The 23,915-nt window shown below is 40.3% G+C and overlaps 1 protein-coding gene across 1 annotated transcript in view; it reads right to left on the bottom strand.

Annotated features, from left to right (window-relative positions):
* Positions 1–23,915, bottom strand: part of Kif15 (kinesin family member 15) — a 68,335-nt gene that overhangs the window by 7,018 nt on the left and 37,402 nt on the right. The window contains exons 15-30 of the mRNA XM_021172839.2: positions 21,936–22,077; positions 21,196–21,337; positions 18,955–19,152; positions 16,399–16,506; positions 15,809–15,914; positions 14,222–14,387; positions 12,850–13,000; positions 12,525–12,610; positions 11,075–11,144; positions 10,074–10,160; positions 8,490–8,594; positions 7,469–7,591; positions 4,861–5,007; positions 2,895–2,996; positions 2,385–2,549; positions 464–573 (exon numbers count right to left, since the gene is read on the bottom strand). Of these exons, the coding sequence (XP_021028498.1) occupies positions 464–573; positions 2,385–2,549; positions 2,895–2,996; positions 4,861–5,007; positions 7,469–7,591; positions 8,490–8,594; positions 10,074–10,160; positions 11,075–11,144; positions 12,525–12,610; positions 12,850–13,000; positions 14,222–14,387; positions 15,809–15,914; positions 16,399–16,506; positions 18,955–19,152; positions 21,196–21,337; positions 21,936–22,077 (2,008 nt within the window). The remainder of the gene's footprint in view (positions 1–463; positions 574–2,384; positions 2,550–2,894; positions 2,997–4,860; positions 5,008–7,468; positions 7,592–8,489; positions 8,595–10,073; positions 10,161–11,074; positions 11,145–12,524; positions 12,611–12,849; positions 13,001–14,221; positions 14,388–15,808; positions 15,915–16,398; positions 16,507–18,954; positions 19,153–21,195; positions 21,338–21,935; positions 22,078–23,915) is intronic.

The raw sequence follows: 23,915 nt of genomic DNA, 5'->3' as shown, positions 1-23,915 counted from the left end.
CCTGGAACTCACTTTGTAGACCAGGCTGGCCTCAAACTCAGAAATCTGCCTGCCTCTGCCTCCCGAGTGCTGGGATTAAAGGCGTGCACCACCACGCCCGGCTTAATGTTATTTTTAGTGTATGAAAGAATATGAATATAAAAGTTGAACAAATTTTTAAAGTATTATTTGATTCTCAAAATACTCAATGTTATTAATATGCTTGATGTATAAAATTCATTTATATAATAAAAAAATTAAAAAAAATTTTTACATCTTCTAAATATATTCCAAATGCTTAATTCACTGAGCTGATAGGTGGTAAATGTCTTATCCTGCAATGCTAGAAAAAGCCCACAACCTCATGACCAACCAAGCACTTCTCATGGGGATGTCCTATGTCACGTAAAGTTTGCTTCAACCTCACTCATTGAAGGCCATGCAGGCAGACCAGTCCAGGTGAGGCCTTTTGGCTCTTACTGACCCACTCTCCTGCTGCCTTTTCACATCATCCAGCTGACTTTGCAGGAGCCAGTTTTTCTCTCTTAATTGCTGAGACTCCAGGCGTAGATTTTCCATTTCACACAATTGATCCTGAGAATACACAAAATAACTGTTTGGTTTTGTTTTTCAGAAGACACATTAGACTGGGTGTTAATTTGCTTCTTGAGGTTGTGCCTGAAGCTGCGTGTAGTGGCACACACCTTTGATTTCATACAGGAGGCAGAGGCAAGCAACACTGTGAGTTTGAGGCCACCCTGGACTATACAGGGAGTTCCAGGACAGCCAGGGCTATGAATTGAGACCCCGTGTCACTCCCCCAACTCCCCCAAAGGAAAGGTTGTGACCAAGACAGGTATTCCTCTTTACATTCCTCTTTAAGCAACAGGTATTATTGGATTAAACAGTTTGTGACAAGCACTTACAAGTCTTAGAACTGTGACTCACAAACATGTTCAGTGTCTTAAAGAGTTTATTAATAACAGCCAAGTTCCTCTAAGAGAAAAAACTGATACAAAATCTCTGGTAACTGCTCTCAACTTTTGATTCTATTTAATACATGCCAATTGAGCTAAACATTAAAAATTGAGGCCAAAACGCACACTTAAATTAGATCCTCACTTTATAGCCAGGCCTGGAGGCATATCCATGTCAACCCAGCACTCAGGAGGCTGAGGGAAAACGGACCATGAGTTCAGAGCCCATCTGGTGACATAGCTCTACAGTGAGACTCTGTCTCAGTAAGGTAAAGAGGAAGCAAAGCCGGGCGTGGTGGCACACGCCTGTAATCCCAGCGCTCGGGAGGCAGAGGCAGGTGGATTTCTGAGTTCAAGGCCAGCCTGGTCTACAAAGTGAGTTCCAGGACAGCCAGGGCTACACAGAGAAACTCTGTCTCGAAAAAACAAACAAACAACAACAACAAAAAAAAAGAGGAAGCTGGGGAAATGCTCAGTGGGTAAAACACTTGCCAACTAAGTGTGAGGTCCTGAGCTTGAATCCCTTGAATCCACGTAAACCTGGGCACATGTTTATAATTCTTATTCTCTTTACAGTGGTGGTGGGGAATAGAATCTCTGTAAGTTTTGGATCAGCCAATCTCTGGCACACACAGCAGCAAACAAAATAGAAGATGAAGGCTGACACCTGTTGTTGTCCTTCAACTTCCACATGCATTCTATGGTATATGTGTGCTCAGTCATACAATGAACACACACACACACACACACACACCAAACATTACATCATATACAGACCCTCACACACTCACAAAAGACAAGGAAAAGGGCAGAAGAGGAGAAAAGACAGAATAAGAGTTAAATTTCAAACCACACTGAAGGCCTAAGAAGACAGCTCAGTCAGTATAGTGCCTGTTCTGAGATCCTCCCTAAAATGTAAAGTGGAAAATGATAAATACATGCGATGTTCACCAAATACATTCGATGTTCACCTCTGGCCTCCACAAGCACATGCATGCCCAATCACATAACATATGCACACATTCAAACTGTGCCGAGATAATACGTTGTAGCTAGTAAGCTGGCAAAGATGCAGATACTGGACAGTGCTATGAGGTGAAAATCAAGGAATCAGGCCTCTTCTTCCACTGCCCATGACATGTGGTTTGTGGAAACTATATAACCTTTGTGTAAACCTCCTGCACAAGGCAGGGAGAGGGTTATAGACTATAGTAAAGTATATCAGTGTACACTGAAACACTTTAACAAGAAAGGAAAGGAAACTGGGAGCTCCCAGGGACAACAAACTAGACTACAAGGGGTCAGGGGTGGGAGGAAGACTTCTCTATCTATGATACAGTGTTGCCTTTTGAATTTGGATCAGCAGCAGCTAGGAGGAAGCTGTTGCCTTTTAAAATAAAGTTCACTGAAAAAAAAAGAGTCATGTACCTTCATTCTGAGAATTTCAGCATTTTTGACTTCTCTATCTTCATTTAGCTTTGTTACAAGGTGTTGCAAAGAAGTCTTAGAGGCTCTTCCATCTTCTATCTCTTGTTCTTGTGTTTCCAAGAGTTTTGCCAAATGAGCTTGAAAATGGGGTGGTGTTTTGGGACTCTGAAATAAAGCCACACTTCATCCAAATGCTTGATTACATGATGCTATGAAGATTTCATTTTCAGTCTATACACTTAACGGATAAAATATGCATTTTCATGTATATGCCAAGCCTCTTGAGTATAGAGCATGCTGATAAAGATCATTCTGCTTATTATTTTCATTCTTATCCAAGTAGAACAAGACTTTACTAAGTAGAAAGCAGACAGGGGCACTAATGAAGAGCTTTTCCTTTAAAATAACAAAATACAACAACAAAACAAACAAACAAAAACCCCCATTATTTACAATTTTTTCTTCATTTGTAAAATTGATTATTCTGAAATGCAGTTTCTGGGAAAGTACCTGTGGATACTCGGTAGCAGAGCCCATCACGTGCTCCAGCTGCCTCATCTTCAAGCTGTACTCACTCTTCTTCTGCTCCACTTCCTCTTTCTCCTGGTTTAACTGGGCACATCAACAGATAACAGGTTATAGTTTAGAAAATAACTTAGAACATACAGTGCAATGAGAAAAGACAAGCTTCAGCACTGCCAACCTCAGAGAAAGCAAATCAATGTCACAGTGTGATGTCCCTGTTGAGATGAAAGAGACATTCTCATGAGGCCATGCAGAGATTACATGGATATTGGTATGCCAATCACTACAAACTCATGGAGAATGGGGAAGGTCATCCTTGAAACAAACTAGAACTCCCCATGTGGCCAGCAATTTCAGTTCTGGTTTACATCTGAAGAAAATGAAATTGTGGGTGTGTGGTATGTGTGCATGCACGTATGAGTGTTCACATGTGCATAGGCTCACATATGTGTCAGGCTGAATGTATATGTATGTATATGATCTATGGAGGCCAACTGCTGCTGAGGCAGTTTCTCAGTTCACTGCTTCAGCTCGTCATTGTGCTCAGGAGAGTTTAGCTCAATTGGCAGTATGCTTACGGCATACTGAGATTACAAGTGGGCCACCATGCCTACCTGGCTATTATGTGAGTTCTGCAAATCAAACATCCTTCCTTGGCAACTGCTTTATCCACTGACCCATCTCCCCACTCTGTGACAACACTTGAAGAGAGGGCCACATTCCTATTTTAACCCCAGGTTTATTCATAATAGCCAAAGAACACAGTAACCCTAAGTATCCACCAGCAGATGCAACAACCACGGAATGCTGAGGTACACAAGAACACTGCCAGTCTGAGAGACAGGAAACAATGAACCTAGACCATGTCATGGAAGTGATAGCACCCAAGTGAAGAAAGAAAAGGATGTCTCGTCCATGTGGAATCCACAACAGCCTAGCTCAGAGGTGCTATGTAGAAGAGTGGTTACAGAGACTGGAGAGCTGAAGAGCCCTGGATGGGAGATGTCAGAAGTGCTCTGACAGAAGAACAGGGGTTCAAACAAAAGCAAGTTTTTGAGATCTAATGCAATATATTTTGAGCATAAGCAAAAATAATATATAAAGTAATAAAGTATAGTTCAAAATGACAACAACAATTGATTTGAAACTGTATCACAAAATCGTATGGTAGATCATGGATATATTAATCAACTTGATTTAATCATTACACACACACAGAGAGAGAGAGAGAGAGAGAGAGAGAGAGAGAGAGAGAGAGAGATAAACACATATTATAGCAACACATTGTGGCAGGTAAGGAGCCCCACGACTGTAATCTCATAATTTAGAGGCTGAAGTAGGAGGGTTACCATGAGTTTGAGGACAACCTGAATTCTAGAACACCAAGCTAGTCTGGGCTACCTACTGAGTACCAAGCAAGTTGGGCAAGGGCTACATAACAAGATTGTCTCAACCCGCTCCAGCAAAACCTATCACTGTGAACCTCATAAGTGTATCCAACTATCTGTCAATGCAAAATTGTTTTATTCTGGGTATGAAGACATGTATCTGCACTTAGTCCTCTGAGAGGTGGAAGCAAGACAATTATGAGCTCAAAGCCAACATACAATAGTGAGACCCTATCTAAAACAACAGCAAAAAGTTTCTTAAATGTTATATATGTATGTGTGCAAAATTCATTAGTTTGAAGAATGCTATAGTTTTGTCTTAATATCTTATTGTTTTCAGCCATAACCTCGCTGCAGACAATGTTGTCAATGTGTAAAGGACCCAGGACAAAGAGGAAGTGGCTAAGTGAGACTCACATGTGGAAACCCAATTTTACAGTCCATAGGTGAATGCCAAAACCCCTAATTGATCCATTTGTTCCATTTCTATAACACAGAGAACTTTGTCAAAGCAGGAAGTCAGTACCATGCTGCTGGTTGCTGGTGTCTGAGTGGCCGCTTACCTTGTGCTGCAGTTCCTGGATCAGCGCCTCCTTCCTGTTCAGCTCCTCTTGAGCAGACTGCAGCAGTCCAGAGTGCTTCTTGGAAGCCTCCGTGAGCATGTTCAGCTGCTCAGTGGCATGGGCCAGATCTTCACAGAGCATGTCCCTCTGTCAGGGAGCAATGTCCCAAAGAAAAGATTTATTTCTTACTATGCCATTCAGCTCACAATCATAACTATAGTCCTATACAAATTTAAAGTTAGGAAAGGAAATACTTAAATATTTAAAAAGTTTTTTCCTGGGCTCCAGAAATGGCTCAGTGGTTAAGAGCACCAACTGCTCTTCCAGACGTTTTGAGTTCAATTCCCAGCAACCACATGGTGGCTCACAGCCATCTGTCATAGGATCCAATGACCTCTTCTGGTTTGTCTGAAGACAGCAACAGTGTACTCATATAAATAAAATAAATAAATCTTTAAAAAACATTGTTAAAAAAAAGTTTTTTCCTTTGGTTTATGTGGTAAACCATTCCAAGACACCCCTCCCAGCTGACATGTATGTAAACAGGCCTAGGTATGATGTCAGTAGATTCAGTTTCCTGTTTGAGGTTAGGTAGTACTCTCTTCTCAATCAGGATTTTAGAACTCATCTTTCCATGAGAACCCTTAAGAAGCAGATCTTACTTGATGTCTCAATAGATGAGTTTCATGGACTTACATGATTAAGATATTTTGCACACATGCCTCTGTGTGTGTGTGTGTGTGTATGTATATATACCTATGTGACATGTACAGATGTCAGAGATAATGTTAGGAATGTTTATTATCATTCACCATGCTTATGCAGCAAGCACTTTATCTACAGAACTATTATCCTTAGTTTGACTCTGGTTTTTATAGCCTAGAAGGTAAATAGCTGCTCACCATGGCACTGGCTACTGAAACCTCGGAGAATAAGGTGGTACAAAGTGGCAGAGAATCCCTAATGGCTGCATATGTAATTCCCACTTACACAGCATAGGAACACTCTGGTGAGCACCGCAGAGCAGCATCTGCTCCTCCTCCCTTCCCGCATGGACGACGTGTGCACACTGTTTACAAGGACGATCCCAGGGCTGGGGATGTAACCAGCTGCTAATAAAGTGCTGCACAGGACTCAAGTGTGGTTCCACATTGGGCACCAGAAGACCCAAAGCCCTCTTCTGGCCTCTAAGAGTACTGCACACACCCCACACAAATATAAACAGCAAAACAAAACCCACATAGATAGATAGATAGATAGATAGACAGACAGACAGATAAGGGCCTGAGGTGCTAGAAAGATACTCAGTTAATAAAATCCTGCCATGTATCCTAGTTATCTTGTTAACTTGACTCAACAGAGTCACCTGAGAGGAAAGCCTGGATTTGTCTGGCCTGTAGGTAGCACCATCTCTAGGCATGGGAGAGTTAATCATAAGCCTGTGAGGTAGCCAAGGACGGAGCAATCAGGCAGAGCTCCTCCATGGTTTCTGCTTTGTACTCTGCCCTGACTTCTCGCAATAATGGAGTGTGATCTGGAAGTGTAAGACAGGGTTTCCTCTCCAAGGTGTTTTCAATCAGTGTCTGTCACAGCAATAGAAAGGAAACTAGTGCAGTCACGAAGACTGGAGTTCAGTTCTTAACACTCATGTAAAGGCTGGGCATAATGGCATGCCGACAAACACAGCACTGGGGAGGGAGAGACAGGAGGATGCCCAGGGTTCACAGGCTGAATACTCTAGCCTAATCAGTGAATTCCAAGTCATAGGAAGGAAGGATTTATCTCAAAAACCAGGGTTTTGATGGTGCCTGGCCTCCACATGTACCTCCCCCCAACACGTTTGTTTTCCAAAACAGGGTTTCTCTGTATAACAGGGTCCTGGGTCCATGCTGGCCTCAAACCCACAGAGATCCACTTGTCTCTGCCTCCCAAGTGCTGGGATTAAAGCCATCACACACGGCTGACTCGAAGCTTTTTTGTTTTGTGTTTGTTTGTGTGTGTGTATTTTATGTTTATACCTGGATTCCCCCTTTCCCTCTCTGTCCTTCCTTTTAAGACAAGCTCACTGGGTAACTCTAGCTGACATGGACCTTCCTGTGTACACTTGCTTTGGCCTCCCAAACAGTGGGAAAAGGCAAGTGCCTCCATGCCCAGATCTCATCAACTTTTAAGACTTGCAATTTGAATTGGAATACATGAATTTTTGTGTCTATAGTAATTTTGTACTTTCCTTTTCAAGTTTTCTTTTACATCACTTGGAATCTCTCTTGACAGCCTAATACTGGCTAAATTTTCTCCTTAAGATTCTGATATATTTTATTTTTGTGAATAGGACTTAATAATTTTTACTGTTGATTTTTCAACAATAAAACAGTTCTTCCTTCTACCATGTGGGTTTTGAGGATTCAAATAAGATGGTCAACTTTAGAGGAAGTAACTTTATCCTCTGAGTCATCCTTTGAAAAAAAGGCAGAGGCAGAGGAATTATGTGAGTTCAATATCAGCATGGTTGGCACAATGAGATCCTGTCTCAAAGAGAAAAAGGGCAGGAGGGGAGCGGAGGTGGGGGGAGAAATAAATAAAAAGAAAGTACCACGTTAATACCTACCTCGATGTCCTCTGAGAGGATTCTCAGTCTAAGAGTTTCTTTCAGTTCCAGGATATCCACTTCCTGTCTCCTGATCAACTCCTTGTTCTCTTCTTTGTCAGCCAATGAAGCATTGTATTTGCACTGCCGAAAACAAAGTCACAGCAAAAGAGCTTTCTGCTAGAGTACTGCTCATCTGTATAACAAAGCAACTTAGAAGTATCTTAGTTTCAAGGAGAGCACCGTATTAACAAGCTAATTCAGTAACACCTCGTGTGGTGGCTGTTGTTTGGTTTGTTTGTTTTTGAGTTTTATTATGTGTGCACGCGCGCTGGAGTGACACATAGTTATGAGATGTCCAATGGGGGGGCTGCATCAGGTTCTTGGAAGAGTAGCAACTGCTCTAACCACTGAGCCACTTCCGTAGCCCCACAAAGCCTTGCTAGGGAAGGTGTTAGAGCTAGTGCACATGGCGAAGAACCACAGGACAGTCCCGCAGGTTAGAGAAAGCCATCTAGCTCTGTCACCTCATCAGAGTCTGCCTGTGAAGATAAATATGGATTGAAGCAAGCCCCTTCAGAGCAGAACTAATGCTGATAAAAGCCTTTACCTTGGCACAAGCAAAGGGCAAAACATCAATGCTCAACAACAGTTACTTCAGAAAATGATATCGAGTCTCAGATCAGAGACACAATTCCATGTAATAAATACCTGCAAATTTAACTAAGACATGTTTTTTTTTTTCCCTTGAGTCAAATAAGGAGCCCTCTTTAGCCTTAACTGTTAGTTTATTTCTAGTTTATTTGTTAGTGGTTGGAGAAGGGTGCTGAGAACACTATTCCAGGTCAAAAAGACCTGGCACAGAAATGCTTTTGTCCAGAAATGTGCACACTGCACATCTCAGAAATCCTCTGGGTGTTAACTTCTACAGTCAAACTTACTGCAGCATACAATCTTCTTACCTGTTGGGATGGCTAACAGACCCCCAAAGAGCCTGTGAATCGTGCCCTGCTTAAGCTCAGCATCCTGTGACAGAACTTACATTTATGTCTTGAAGTTCTTGTTTCAGGGTGGCTATGGTTTCTGATTTTTCACCAGTTGATATTCTTAACTCCTGGATTTGGTTCATGAGGTTGGTGACAAGTTCCTAACAAGGACAAAAACATTTATCTGCAAAACCAGTGATATTATGGAGATCATTTTAAAAGATGAACTGTTGCAGTTTCAATAAACTTTTTCTTATACTCTTACATTTGAACACTGACTCCCAGAAGCCAGTGGTGTTTGGGGGCTCATGGACCACTTGGGAGGTGAGACCTAGTTGGAAGAAGTGGGTACTAGGATTATAGGCACCTCCAATTGCTACACAAGCTCCCTGGGTGTCCGATTAGGTGTTTTGCAATGAACAGCCATAGAGCTCCTTATTAACATAGAGCCACGCCTTGCTTCTCCTGAGTCAGAATTAATCTTTCCTACTAAAAATTCTTTTCAGGGTATTTGGTCACATCAGTAAGAAAAGTAGCTAACACATAAACTACTTCTGTTAACTAGTGGTAATAAAGAAAGTCAATTTACTTTAGCAAATATTATGTGACATTCCATCTTTTACAATTTTTTCCCTTGGAGATAGGGTTTCACTATGTAGCTCAGGCTAGCTCAGCTTATATATATATATATATATATATATATATATATATATATATATATATATATCACAGGCTGGCCTCTTAACTAATGAGAGTCTTGCTTCAGTATCCTAAGTGCTTGTATGACAGGGTTAGACCATTTTTATATTTGGAAAGACAAGTCACTTTTATTATTCTGGCCAAGTCAACAGTAAGGATTTGAGACTGTACATCATGAACTTACAGTCAGTAAAATAGGGTCAGAGTAATAGCAGTCTAGTTAAAACAACCAACACATGTTACATAAGCCGTGTAAAGGAACAGAGTAAAGGTGGATGTGGCAGCACACGCCTTTCATCTCAGTGCTAGGGGGGCAAAGACAGGAATTCTGAGTTTGAGGCCAGCATGGTCTACATAGTAAGTTCCAATTCATTCAGTACACATAGTGAGACCATGTCTCAAACAAACGAATAAAAAATAGAGAAGAGTAGGTTTGTGGGGCTGGAGAGATGGCTCAGCGCTTAAGAGCATTGACTGCCTCTTCCAAAGGTCCTGAGTTAAATTCCCAGCAACCACATGGTGGCATAAAACTGTCTATACCGGAATTTATGCCCTTTTCTCGTACTCATATACATAAAATAAATCTTTAAAAAAAAAAAAAAGAGTAGTTTGTGGTTGAGGTTAAGAAACAAATTATCTAATTGAATTTCCCATTCTCCAGCACCCTTAAAGGACCTAAATGCAAATGGACCAGACAGTTTGTAAGTCATCCTGCAGGACAGAGATGGTACAGAAGACAGGAATGCCTAAGTGGCATTATAAAGACGATGTAAAGCAGGTACAATGACATATACCTGTGTCTCAGAAGATTGGGTAAAAGGATTGCGATTTCAAAGCCAGCTCAGGCTATATAGAGAAATCATAGATCTAATATTAAATAGATACCACAACAAAAATAAAGAAACAAAATACAAAAGAATAACACTGAAAACTCTACCTACCTTGTCAGATTCTCTAGACTTTTCCAGAGAGCTGATAACATTTTCAGTAGCAAGCAAGCTTTCTTCTAGTTTCTGTATTTTTGCCATCTATGGTGAAAAATAGTCACATTAAAAACAACAAAAACCAAGCTGATAACTGCACAGCACATTAGTCTACACTAACAGTACCTAAAGGACAGTGGGTTTTGAGGTCTCAATCCACTGAGCACCAGTACATATCATTACAGCCAACTGGGAAATAGAAAATAGTAACAAATAATAGAACCAGAACCAGAACACACACACACACACACACACACACACACGAGAGAGAGAGAGAGAGAGAGAGAGAGAGAGAGAGAGAGAGAGAGAGAGAGAAAGAGAAAATTCAAGCCAGGGAATGGGAGTGGTGGCACCCAACTTTAATCCCAGCACTTAGGAGGCAGAACAGTTGGGTCTATGAGTTCGAGGCCAGACTGGCCTACAGAGTAAGTTCCAGGATACCCAAAGCTACATAGAGAAACCAAGTTTTAAACAAAACAAAACAAAAACAAACAAAACTAAAAGAACAAAAACAAAACAGAACTAGTCAGATGTTATCCTAGCATTTGGAAGGCAGGGCCTAGAGGCTCTTAAGTTCAGAGAAAGCTTGGGCTACCATGTAAATTCCAGGGCAGCTATAGTGTGACCCTGCCTAAAAATATCAAGGGTGGCCAGATCTAGAGGCACATGCCTGTAATCCCAGCACCCTGAGAGCTGGAGACCAGTCTGGTCTGCATAGCAAGTTCCAGGCCAGCCAGGATTACACAGAGATCCTGTCTCAATAATAAACTAACAAACTAACAGGACCCAGGATGTACTTCAGTGGAAGGGACCCTAGTTTGAACCCCAGTAGCAGCAGCAACAACAAGAAGCCTTTTATTAGTGATTTCTAACACTGTAAAGCTGTGTCACTTTCTTTTCAGGACTTCAGGAATAAAAGTTACAAATTTCAAATTCTATATTCAGGATAGGAAGCTGACCTGCTTTTCACACTTGGCCATCTCTTTCTGTTTTTCCTGGCGTACAGTTTCAAGAACCTTTAAGATTTCTCTGGAAAAAAAGAATTAATGAAATGATAAAATGAACATGCAGACTCAAATTAAATGTCATTCAGTGAAGTCTATCAGGCAAATCCTGGGTTAGCACATTCCCACGGAGATCTAAAAGTTGAATATGTTTGTTCACAACTATTTACTGAGGAATTATTTTTATACCACAACTCTTTCATTTTTCTCTAGGGTTTGGCATTTGATAACCTAGCACACATTATTTATTGCATCTGTCTGAAATGGAAGGTAAAGCCCATGACTACAGACAGGGATGTCTCATTCATTGCCTCACTCTGTATTCCTACACCCACAGCACAGACTCATAGCACTGGCCCCAGCTCACAGGACATGACTAAATGTTAATTCTCTATATCTCAAGAAGTGGCAGGCTCTCCCTTCAACACAGTGAACCAGGGCCAAGAACAATCACAAAAAAAAAAATGCTGTAAATAGTGACTAAAACCCAATTATTCTTCCTAGTGTGGTCAGGAGACTACTGTCAGAGACTCACTGAGAGAGACAGGAATAAGACAATGAGAGTCTGGGGAAAAAGGAATAGAAAAAGATTGATAGAAGACAGAAATAAAGTCACCCCCTATACTCCAATAATAAAAGGATAGTTAGGAGCCTGGTGAGGTGGTATACACTAATCCTAGCACTCAGGAAGCAGGGGCAGGCAGGTGTATCTCTATTAGTTCTAGGTCACCCAGGATCACATAATAAGATACTGTCTCTAAACAAAACAAAACAAAGCCAAACTATACCAAAACCAAACCAACCAACCAACCAAACACTCCTCCAAACCAACAAAAACAAAGAATAATTAGTTATATTCTTAAATGAAGTTTCCTTCTTCACAGCTACTTTTACAAAATTTGCTGTTCACTTTGGAATGCTTTAAAGGAAAGTAATTCCTGTTTTTAAAAAAATGTGTGGTGCTGGGATTTAAGCCAGGGCCTCAAGTCTAATAAGAAAGTGTATTATCAGCAGGGCGTGGTGGTGCACGCCTTTAATCCCAGCAGGCGGATTTCCGAGTTCGAGGCCAGCCTGGTCTACAAAGTGAGTTCCAGGACAGCGAGGGCTATACAGAGAAACCCTGTTTCGAAAAACTAAAAAAAAAAAAAAAAGAAAGAAAGTGTTATATCACTGAGTTAACCCCTAAATGAAAAGAACTCTCCAAATTGAAAATAACTAAGGCGTTACTGAAAGCACAAGTTAAAAGCTGTGCACAGTGGAGCATGCCTATGCTCCTAGCACATGGGACCCAAACAGGAGGAAGGCGGGGTTAAGGCTAGCCTGTGCAAGACCCTAAAGTTCCCAAAGCAAGATAAAGAATGTAGTATTGAACAATATTCTAATAGGAAAAATTAGCAGCACTCACTTAGAGCTGTTTTCTTTATCTTCTTCAAATTGTAATGACAATTTGTTGTTGCGTTCTTTTTCTGCTTCAAAAAGCTCCACCAAATTCTAAAAGACAACCATATATTAGGTATGATGTGACAGTTGTGAGTATCAGGCAGTTAAAACATACCAAGAACTGTGGTTGCTCCAGGAAATCAGAGACCAGAACAGGAAGAACAGATTTCGGATACGTTCACCAGCCATAACATCACCATGGTTGGTACAGGAAATCAGAGAACGGGTCAGGAAGCAAAGACCCAGGACACATCACTCACTCACCAGCTACAACATTGTTAATCACTTACATGCAGATCAGACTTTAAAGTTTCATTTTCTTGTTTGCAGTTTTGGAGGTTTTTTGAAAGTTGGTCGATTTCAAATTTCACTACTTCTTGTAAGTTATCGTAGGAATCCTGTAGACAGGCTTGGCTCTCAAGAAGTTTTTCATTTTCTAATCTTTACCAGGAAGAAATTTTGAAATGGAAAGTATAAACTTTTTTGAGTCAGATTTTCTTAAGTTCAAGTTTTTCTATCACAAAGCATTTACATTTTTCAGAGAGCTGTCATGGCCTTGTGTGGGCTGCCCTTGGTGCCCATGTGGGAACCACTAAACCAGAAGAAACAGATAAAAAGGAAATACTAGCCTCAAGTATTTCTTCCATATCCTTGCTCATGTAGTTAACTGATTGGCAATTTAACAGCTAATCGACAATTGGTGATGTAGCTCATTTGAGTGTTTCTAGCTAGGCACTAGAAACTTAATTTCCGAGCATTGTTAACAGTTCAAATCCAGCTGTTAAGAACTCTGCTAACAACAAAGTCTAGCTCTAACAGATATTTTTAGGACAGGAAACATCAGAGAATTTAATCTCAGCAAGACGACTAGTTGCCAGTTCAGTTACGCTTTGTGCTCCTCTCCCCAGAACAGTGCATCACGTGGAGTACCCAGCGGTCACCCAGAGAATCAGCCAACAACCTCATCTCTGAACTGTAGCTTATACAGCCCACTGAGGCAGACCCATACACTGTGCAAACTCAAGGAGGGCAGAAGCAGCAAACCACAAAGGGCAACAAAGCAGCGGCTAAGAGGTGAGATGGGGATGTGTGTATGTCTTCAAGGTGGAGAGTACAGGCAAAAGGCAAGAAGAAGCAAATGGCAGGCAGTGTGAGCTCTACCACGAAGAAGCATCAACAGACACTGAGGGTCAGAGGGTAAGCAGCCCAGTTAGTAGCTTACATAACACTATAGACACTAAGACGTTGTTAATAAAAAATGATAATTACATTTTGACCAATATATTTTAAAGGCTAGGATAATCATTGCTTTTTAAGATAGCATTTAAACACATAGCTCAGTAGATAATGCAGTGTGATTTGATCAGGTGTGGTGGCACATGTCTTAGATACCAGCACTAGGGAACCAGAATAGGTTTTAGGCCAGGCAAAGCTACATAGGGAGACAGTGTCTCAGAAAAAAAACAAAACAAAACAAAAAAACCAAGGAAAAAAAAAGCAAATCAATACACTTAAACACACACACACACTGTTATAGTGAAGCCAACACTAATTGGGAAAACAGTGTACTTGATGGCTTATGCAATGTGAGTTGGGATTATAATACTTCAAAGAGTACTACGAATAATGAAGCAAGCATCTTTAACCATCAGAGAACTCTACCTGGCATTGTCCAGTTGAAGCTGAACCTGCACATGTCTTTCAGAAAGCTGGCTTAGTTCTTTCTCGTGATTCTCTTTGAATGTGCTATACTCCAGTTTCACCAAAGAAAGTTCTTTGTCAGCAGAATTAAGAACAATTCGCAGGTCATGTACCTCACACTTCAAAACTAGAAAATAAAGGAAATCAAGGTCTCAACAGGTCCCTTTACATGTTCTTTGTATAAAGGAGGCAAATCAATGAGACTGCATTATTTATAAAGCAAGCAAATAATAACCATGTTACCACTGTAAGGACAAACACCAACAACTAAGCACTAAACACTAAATTTTCGTTTTTTCTCCTCTCCTTAGGTCCTGGTTGCACCTACATTTCTTTTGCCCCAGCCTGGCCTTATTCTTACCATGTAGCAAGGATAACCTCCCCACCTCACCTTCCTGCTTCCACTTCCTGAGTTCTGGGATTATAGGCATATGCTACCATACTCAGCTGTCCCAACATTTCTGCAGAAACAGGAAGAGTTAACATCTGTTCCTAGTTTTTAGGGCACTTGATGTTTTAATATATTCTTTCCAGTTGAATATGCAACAAAACTATTAGTATAAGAAAAATGTGAGAGATTAACATATTTGAAGGGGTGTGCTCTTAGCTGTTGAAATGCTTTAGTAATATACCAGAACTTTTCAACAATGGGTTAAACACGTGTAGCCTCAAAAGATTTAACTCCAACTAAAAAGTAGATTAAGTGACTTATAGTTTTACTGCAATTTACTGAAAATATTCTGGAGATAGAATCTCATGCATCCCAGGAAGACCTCCAAGTTGATGTGTAGCCAAGAAGACCTTGAGCTGCTGAACCTCCTGACTTAACCTACTCACTGTTGGATTACCTGGCTTATCTGAAAATGCTTTGATGAAGACAAGTATATACAAAAATAAAAGTAGGAAAGATACCCCATACCTAGAAGAGTATATAAATAATTTATGCTTTACTTTGTCACTATTAATGTAACTCAGCTTTCAAATTAAAGACACTTCATTTTTAAAGGACTTTAAACTTTGTGTGTGTGTTTGTATGTATTTATTTAGGTATGCTTGTTCACATATGTCCGTGTGCAGGTCAGAGCAGACACTTGAATAGAACTAACTGCTCAGGTGCATTCCACTGTTGTTTGAGACCAGGCCTTTCACTGGCCCAGTGGCTTAGTAAGTAGGCTGGATTAGTCTAGTGAACTGGGACCTGTTAGTTGTCTTCCATCTTGATATCACTGGGATAACAGATGTGTGTCACACCATGCCTGGCTTTTTATGCGGGCTCTAGGTTCTGAGTTCAGGTCCTCAAACTTGTAAGGCAACATAACCATCTTCCCAGCTTTTAAATAAACTTTAAGTAAACACTTATAACATTGATTTGTGACCAATCTTGAGGAAAATTATTTCTTCGAGAGTTTATTTATTATACATTTACCATGAAAATTTAAGATCAATTATCTAACAACAAACAAGCAAGCCCTTAACATACAAACAAACAAAACTCAATAATTTAAATATTAAAAACGATACTGAGTGTCCCCAGTTGTCCAAACTTACACTCATTCTTGGTCTGAGCATCCTGGAGCTGCTTTTCCAGGTCACTCAGCTGTGTAACATGGTCTTGCTGTTGTTTGGCCCAATCGCTTCTTTCTGATGAGAAAAGCTTTGGGAAAAGTAAATACATTGGAAAAGTATGCTAAGACACAATGCAGATCATTAATTTGTTTTTGTATTTAATGTCTAGTTTTAAGGTAAATAACAAGACGAAACTTGGTTGTTTATGAACTATAATGAAGATGACAATCCAACATCAGTATGAGAGTATGCACAGACCATTTTGATTTCTTCTAAACAGTCCACTTGCACACCTCACTAAGTGGTCCAGAACTTAGACAATGGATATCTGTGTCACTATCAGAGAAGTACAAAAAGTTGACTAGGGCTTAGTAAGGGAATTTTCATCTGGCAATGTTTGGGGTGGGGGGGGCCTCAAAAGAGGTCAGAGGGCACATAGATTTATTAAGGAAAAATGAAAAGAACTTCAAGAGTGGAAGGGCTTTTAAGGGAGAATACCCTCATCTCATCGTCTCACAGTGCCTTCACGTTGAGGGTTTCAACTCCTTCTGAGGCTGTGCTCTGCCCCTTACCTCCTGCATTTGTGTAGAATGGTGTTCTAGCTTGTCAACATTCTGTTGAAGTTTCAGGTTTTTACGTTCTTCTTCATCCAGCTTCACTTGAAGAACACTCAGTTGTTCCTGCATTAAACACATTGTAGTCATCAAAAAGCCTTTACATTTAAAAAAATGTTTAGTTTTATTTTATGTATGGGTATTTTGCTTGAATATATTTCTATGTACCAACTGCATGCCTGGTGCCCACAGGAGCCAGAAGAGGGTGTCAGATCACCTGCAACTGGAGATACAGAAAGTTGGAAGCCTATTCTAGGGAGGAATGAAGTATCTACACGTTGGTCTTCCATATTTTCTTATGTTTTGGAAATTGTATCTTGGGTATTCTAGGTTTCTGGGCTAATATCCACTTATCAGTGAGTACATATCAAGTGACTTCTTTTGTGACTGGGTTACCTTACTCAGAATGATATCCTCCAGATACATCCATTTGCCCAAGAATTTCATAAATTCATTGTTTTTAATAGCTGAGTATTGTGTAAATGTATTACAAGAAGGAAGAACAACACGTGTGGATAGTCGGCCATCATTGGGAAGAGAGGCCCCTTGATCTAGCAAACTTTATATGCCCCAGTACAGGGGAATGCCAGGGCCAAGAAGCAGGAGTGAGTGGGTAGGGGAGCAGGGCAGAGGGAGGGTATAGGGAACTTTCGGGATAGCTTTTGAAATGTAAATGAAGAAAATATCTAATAAAAATGTGGAGAAAAATAAATCTTAAAAAAAGAAATATTCAAGCCAGGTGTGGTGGCGCACGCCTTTAGTCCCAGCACTCGGGAGGCAGAGGCAGGCGGATTTCTGAGTTCGAGGCCAGCCTGGTCTACAAAGTGAGTTCCAGGACAGCCAAGGCTACACAGAGAAACCCTGTCTCGGGGAAAAAAAAAAAAAAAAGAAATATTCATAAGCATTGTTTTAAAAAAGAAAAAAAAATTAATAAAGTTGGAAGCCACCACGTGGATGCTGGGAATTGAGCCTAGGTCCCCTAGAAAGGCAGCTGAACTGCTAAGAGAACTTCCCTGCCCTATTTCTTTTTGGTTAAAGAGACAAGAAACTAGAACAAACAAACTCAAACCCTTATAGAAGAAAACATAGCGAAGGACTGCTGGGTCAGAAATCTTCAGAAGGTTACACTGATTTCCTACGTTTCAAAATTACACCATATCTGATTGAAATGGATACATTTAAGCACAAAGCAAGAAGTGATTAAAATTCAACCTTGAATTAAATTAGAGTCTAAGCCGCTCATGGTGGTACATGCATTTAATAACAGCACTAGGGAGGCAGAGGCAGGCAGATCTCTGAGTTCTAACCTAGCTTGGTCTATACAGGGAAACCCTATCTTGAAAATATATATAGAGAGATAAAAATTAAAATAAAGATGGACATAGGAGATGGAGAGATGGCTTAGTGGATAAGAATATACATTATGTGTGTGTGTGAATTTTTATTTTGCATATATATGAAATTACAGAGCCCTATAGAAAAAATTTTTTAATGTTAGATTTAAACATTGAGCCCTCTAGAAACCTTTAAGAAACTTCCTCAGTGCTGCATGAGGTTATTTCATCACAATGGCCTCTCCGGCCTGGAATAAGAACATAATTGATATTTGGACTATCCATTCCAAGTTTCACTGTACAAAGTGGTAAAACTTAATTAACAAACTAGTAGGACCCCAATATAATCAAATCACAAATTACTTCAAATACATTAAAACCTCCCTAAAATTTGATCTATATAACAAAATCCTATCGATGTTATCACTTTCATTAGCCAGTACAATGCTCTGCCATTTACAACAGTTGTAAACGGTGAAGATAGTAGAAAACAGGCCACTTCACACACAGAGTGCAATGACATAGAAAATGGAGGATGATTTACTCAAGAATAAAAACTGAACTAAAGATACAGACAAGCCGGGCAGTGACAGTTCAGAACAACATTTGAAACCCCATGTAGTCTATAATCCTAGAGCTTGGGGAGGCAGGGGTAGAAAGGTTACAAATGTAAGGCCAAATCAGGTTGCACAGTGAGAATGTCAAGAAGTCTTTTTAAGGCTACACTATTTTTTTTTTTGTTGTTGTTTTTTAGATAGTAGAAACATCAGTGGTATAAAAAATTTGGGTGTCCCCCATATCATAATAATTAACCTAAATAAAAGGAAAATGCATTCATGTTCTACAAAAACTTTGATACTAAAAACTAGTTTCTTCAGGGCGTGGTGGCGCATGCCTTTAATCCCAGCACTCGGGAGGCAGAGGCAGGCGGATTTCTGAGTTTGAGGCNAGCCTGGTCTACAAAGTGAGTTCCAGGACAACCAGGGCTACACAGAGAAACCCTGTCTCGAAAAAAAAAAAAAAAAGAAACCCTGTCTCAAAAAAACAAAACAAAACAAAAAACCAGACAAGTCCAAAACCTTTATATACGCAAACTTAAAATTTACAGAGTTACACTAGTACCCAAATTTTATCCAAATGAACATTAAATTATTTCTTTTTCCTAAAATGTAAGCATTACCTGCACAGTCCGAAGCTCCTCTGAAACGGCCTCCAGAGCTTGCTCACTCATCTCAGGTGGCACTGGTTCGTTTAATATATCATTATCTAGCCTGCTAGAGCTCTCTGTGCACAGAAAGCCAAAGCTCCCCACCTCAGGGCTTGACTTTGGTACTAGTCTAGAACAAAGTTGATAAGCCTTGGTTGGAGTGGTAATTATCTGCAGAACAATCATTGTGGAAAGAAACATTAGTACAAAGGGGAAAATAACTAGACTTTATCAATAGGAATAAAAATTAAAATTTTATTCATGAATTTATCAAGAGGATGTATTCTTTTTGTTTTGTTTGGTTTTTTCCAGACAGGGCTTCTCTGTATAGCCCTGGCTGTCCTGGAGCTCACTTTGTAGACCAGGCTGGCCTTGAACCTAAAAATCCGCCCACCTCTGCCTCCCACGTGCTAGGATTAAAGGTGTGCACCACCACCACCCGGCTGAGGATGTATTCTTTAAGCATAGGACCAAATAAGCAAAACAGTTCAATATAGTTGCATGCTAAGTTGAAATACGGTTTTAAAAATGGAACTTGAAGCTGGGTGGGTGGTGGGACCTTAACAAGATCCCATTTCTCACTCATCACATTAGCAAACATTCAAGAGTCCAGGGTGGGGGCTGAAGAGATAGCTCAGCAGATAAGAGTACATGTTCTTCCAGAGGACAGGGTTTGACTCCAGCTCCCACATGGTGACAACCATCGATAACTCCAGTCCCAGTGATTATAAGACCCACTTTTGTACTTCATGGGCACTGCATGCATATGGAGCATACATGCACACAAAATACTTACATATATAAAATGAATAAATTAAATTTAAACAAAAAGAAACTTCTAAGGAATTCAGTGTGCCCATTAGTAGAGAGTGCTAGAAGACTGCTCCCCAACTTGCTCAAAGGCTGACACTCTAACATGAGCACCTGGGCAAGTGTGTCTCCAACAGAACCGCTCATAGGCAGTGGGAACCTGGAAAACATTAAAGGTCACCGAGTCATCCAAAACATAAAAGCCAGGTTGAGGATGTAGCTCAGTGCATTCTAAGCTTGTATGAGGTCCTGAGCACAGTCACGGCATTGGATCCTACCCAAAGGATGTATGTAGGGTGCCAAGATTTACAGTAAGAGACACTTCAGATACCAGTTAATATACAAAGACCTAGGACCAACCTTTGTCTTTCTTTGTGTGTGTGTGGTGGTTTTTGTTTTTGTTTTTGTTTTGTTTTGTTTTGAGAGCTGAGGACTGAACCCAGGGCCTTGCGCTTGCTTGCTAGGCAAGCTCTCTACCACTGAGCTAAATCCCCAACCCTGTGGTTTTTGTTTTTGTTTTTGTTTTGTTTTGTTTTGAGAGCTGAGGACTGAACCCAGGGCCTTGCGCTTGCTTGCTAGGCAAGCTCTCTACCACTGAGCTAAATCCCCAACCCTGTGGTTTTTGTTTTTGTTTTTGTTTTGTTTTGTTTTGAGAGCTGAGGACTGAACCCAGGGCCTTGCGCTTGCTTGCTAGGCAAGCTCTCTACCACTGAGCTAAATCCCCAACCCTGTGGTTTTTGTTTTTGTTTTGTGTCAGGGTTTCTCTGTGTAGCCCTGGCTGTCCTCAAACTCAAGTAGGTCTGACTAAAGGACTGTACCACCATCCTTGGCTTAAGACCTATCTTTGAGCCAGGCAGTGGTGGCGCACGCCTTTAATCCCAGCACTCGGGAGGCAGAGGCAGGCGGATTTCTGAGTTCGAGGCAAGCCTGGTCTACAAAGTGAGTTACAGGACAGCCAGGGCTATATAGAAACAAAACAAAACAACACAACACAACAACAATAAAAGACCTATCTTTGAATGTTACAAAAAGCATACTGCAAAGCTAGACATAGTGGCACACACCTTGTACTCATAGGGGTGGAAACAAGAGAATCAAGAGTTCAAGGCCAGCCTAGGCTACAGAGTGAGTTTGAGGAAAGCTTTGGCTTTGAGACCCTGTCTCAAAGAAAAGAAGGAAAAAGAAAAAAAAAAAGAGAATTAACAGAAAAGAGTTCAGATGTTAGGAAGCACTGTCTAAAGTTAATGCTGAAACAGAATTTGATCCCAAATGTTTTATTACTCCTCCTTGACGTTGCCACTGGAATCTTTCAGAATACTAGGGTGTTCTGCCATCTGTGTTTGGAAATAACTTTTATTAATAAAAGAGACTGTTCCAATTTAAATAGACACTCCAGATACCTACCTTGAGTGTTTCAGCATGTAGTTTATTCAGCTGGGAAACTTCCTGGCGTTTGCAGACTTTTGTTGCCTCCAAAAGGTTTTCAAGATTGAGGTTTGCTTTTTGCAAAGACTGAAGCTCTGATTCTAGCTCTAGCTGCTTTTTCCTGATAGACATTGTTAAAACTTAGTACCTTCAGGTAGTGAGGAATGTTAAGCATTTGTAAGTACATTACAGTTTATGCTCGCATGTGATTTGGCTTTTGAGTCAGAAATACTTCCCAAATCATTACAGTCATTTTCCAGGCATTTAAATCAGGGCTCACAGATTGATGGTTATTAAAGGTATTCAATTAGTAAATTGTAGAGCTCAAATTCAAGTCAGTATGCTGTCGTTAGGATTAACCTTGGTTATACTATCAATATAGTTTATCCTTTTATACAAGGAGCATCAAATAGGAGTATTAAAAAGTCTTTAATTTTTAAAAAGAAATCTTGATTTAGTCTGTAACTGTGATTTTAATTGGTAATGAGATGAACTTACTCAGCAAATTCAATTGACACTCAGCAAATGAGCACTGGATAAAACATCTGCATGGTCTACTGCAGATATATATAGTGAAGAGATACAAGAAAAAAAGTGTTTCCATAGAACAAAACAAATTAGTTGCTAGAAAGGTTCATATTTAAAGTAACATGCCAAGTTATCTATCATTAACATTAAAATATTAGGAAAACAGGTGAGCATGTGTATTTATACTTTACCGAGTTAATTCTTTGAATTCTTCATATTCTTGCTTTGAATTATTCAGTTCTGTCTGAATTTGCAGGAGTTGTGCTTTTAACTTCTCTGTGTTTGTGAAGAAACTTGATTCTTTTAGTGCTTTGGGAGAAAATCCTTGCAGACCTGTTAAGAAGGAAACATGCTGTCCTTTGAAAGACAGAAATGACAAGACTCTTTTCCAAGCTCTCCTCCAGGTACAATCTGAGACACAAGGATAAGAAAGAAATGGACAGGAGGGCAAGTGTGAGAAATGTGAGGATACAGATTCACAGGACACTCCGGGTGACAGTGTACACAGAGGTCAGTGAGAGTTGTGTTCAAGGAGCAAAGACCACAGGAGGGAGAAGTGTAGTTAGGGGAACACTGTTCCCTAGGATGAAAAGCTAACGGAGACTAATGAGCACCATGCTTGGTGCTAGATGGAGAACACTGGCACAGCTGAACTTGTGAAAATTGATGCTAGTAGCCACTGTTAACAAAATTTTGAAGAAAAAACTGATTAACAAGGATAATTTTAACTTTGCATATAAAATCTTGAGTTTCTCCACAGCCAAATATTGTGAATCTTTTTTTTTAAAACTAATTCACAATTGAATAATATAAGGCTTAGAAAATGTAAAAGGCAAGACAAAACAAAAGCAAACAACATCAAACCAAAGTAGCACTCGGAGGCAGAGGCAGGCAGATCCTTGAGTTCAAAGCCAGACTGGTCTACAGAGTGACTTCCAGGACAGCCAGGGCTATACAGAGAAACCCTGCCTTGAAAAGAAATCAAGAAACAAAGATGTATGGGAGGATGGATAGATGGAACACACAGACAGAGTGACTGAGAAGGGACTGGGGAAGAGTTCAGTGGCAGAGTGGCTGCTTAGCATCTAAAACCCAACCTTGAATTTGATCCCCAGTACCACAAAAGGAAATAAAATAAAAAAAGCAAAGAGGCAAACAATTCAGAATAAACATTAGAATTTTCTTAACTTAAAAAGAAACAAAGAGCTAAACAGCGGTAGTGCAGCCTTGAGGCAGGCAGATCTGTGTGAGTTCCAGGACAGCCACAGTGACACAGAGGCCCTGTCTTGTATGAGTGAGATAAAGGAAGGAGCAGTAAATGCTGCCTCAGAATGGAGCAAACAGAATGTTACCAAATCTCAGAGAACTCGCAGCAGTAAGTGCTACACCATCCCCCCAGAGTTTTAGACTTAGTACCAACCAAGGCACTTTTCATATAATAATTATGAAGATAATGTATCACTAGAGAGCTGGTACAGTATAATCCAATACCAGAACCAAACTCTAGCGAAACCTGAATTTGACCCGTGGACATCTCTCACATTGGACTGACATTAGCCAAACTGATAAATACTTCAACTATTTATTTATGTTTGAATAGTAAAAAACTTGAAATGTCCTATATTGTAAACATGAAAATTCCCATTATGATTTGGGTTTAAAATGTCCCTGCATGCTTATGTGCAGTGGAACTGTCCTCATGGGTGATTCTGACCTGTGCTTAACCCTGATGGATTTAGAGGCTCCTGGGCTGTCGGGAAGATGAAGAAGCAAGTCGGAGGAGTGTGCTCTGAAGGAGTGTCCTACCCCCTGTTGTCCCCACTGTCTCAGCTGTGAGCTGAGAAGCTCTGGTGTTACCTGGTATAAAGTTCTGCTAACCACAGACATGAACGTAATGGAGCTGGCCAAGTATAGACCAAATCCTCTGAAACCTTAAACCAAACAAATCACCCTGCAAGATGATTTCTTTTTTCAGATAGTCTGTCACAGCAACGGAAAACTAACACGCAGGATAAAAATTGATATCTATCACTTTCAGCTTTTTGACTAAGATCATCTATAAAAATATCTGAATAAATCTTTTTTTTTTTTTTTTTTTGGTTTTTCGAGACAGGGTTTCTCTGTGTAGCCCTGGCTGTCCTGGAACTCACTTTGTAGACCAGGCTGGCCTC

Source organism: Mus caroli, chromosome 9 (genome assembly GCF_900094665.2).
Source record: "Mus caroli chromosome 9, CAROLI_EIJ_v1.1, whole genome shotgun sequence".
NCBI classification, from domain to species: Eukaryota; Metazoa; Chordata; class Mammalia; order Rodentia; family Muridae; genus Mus; species Mus caroli.
This window is presented reverse-complemented; position numbering and strand designations above follow the sequence as displayed.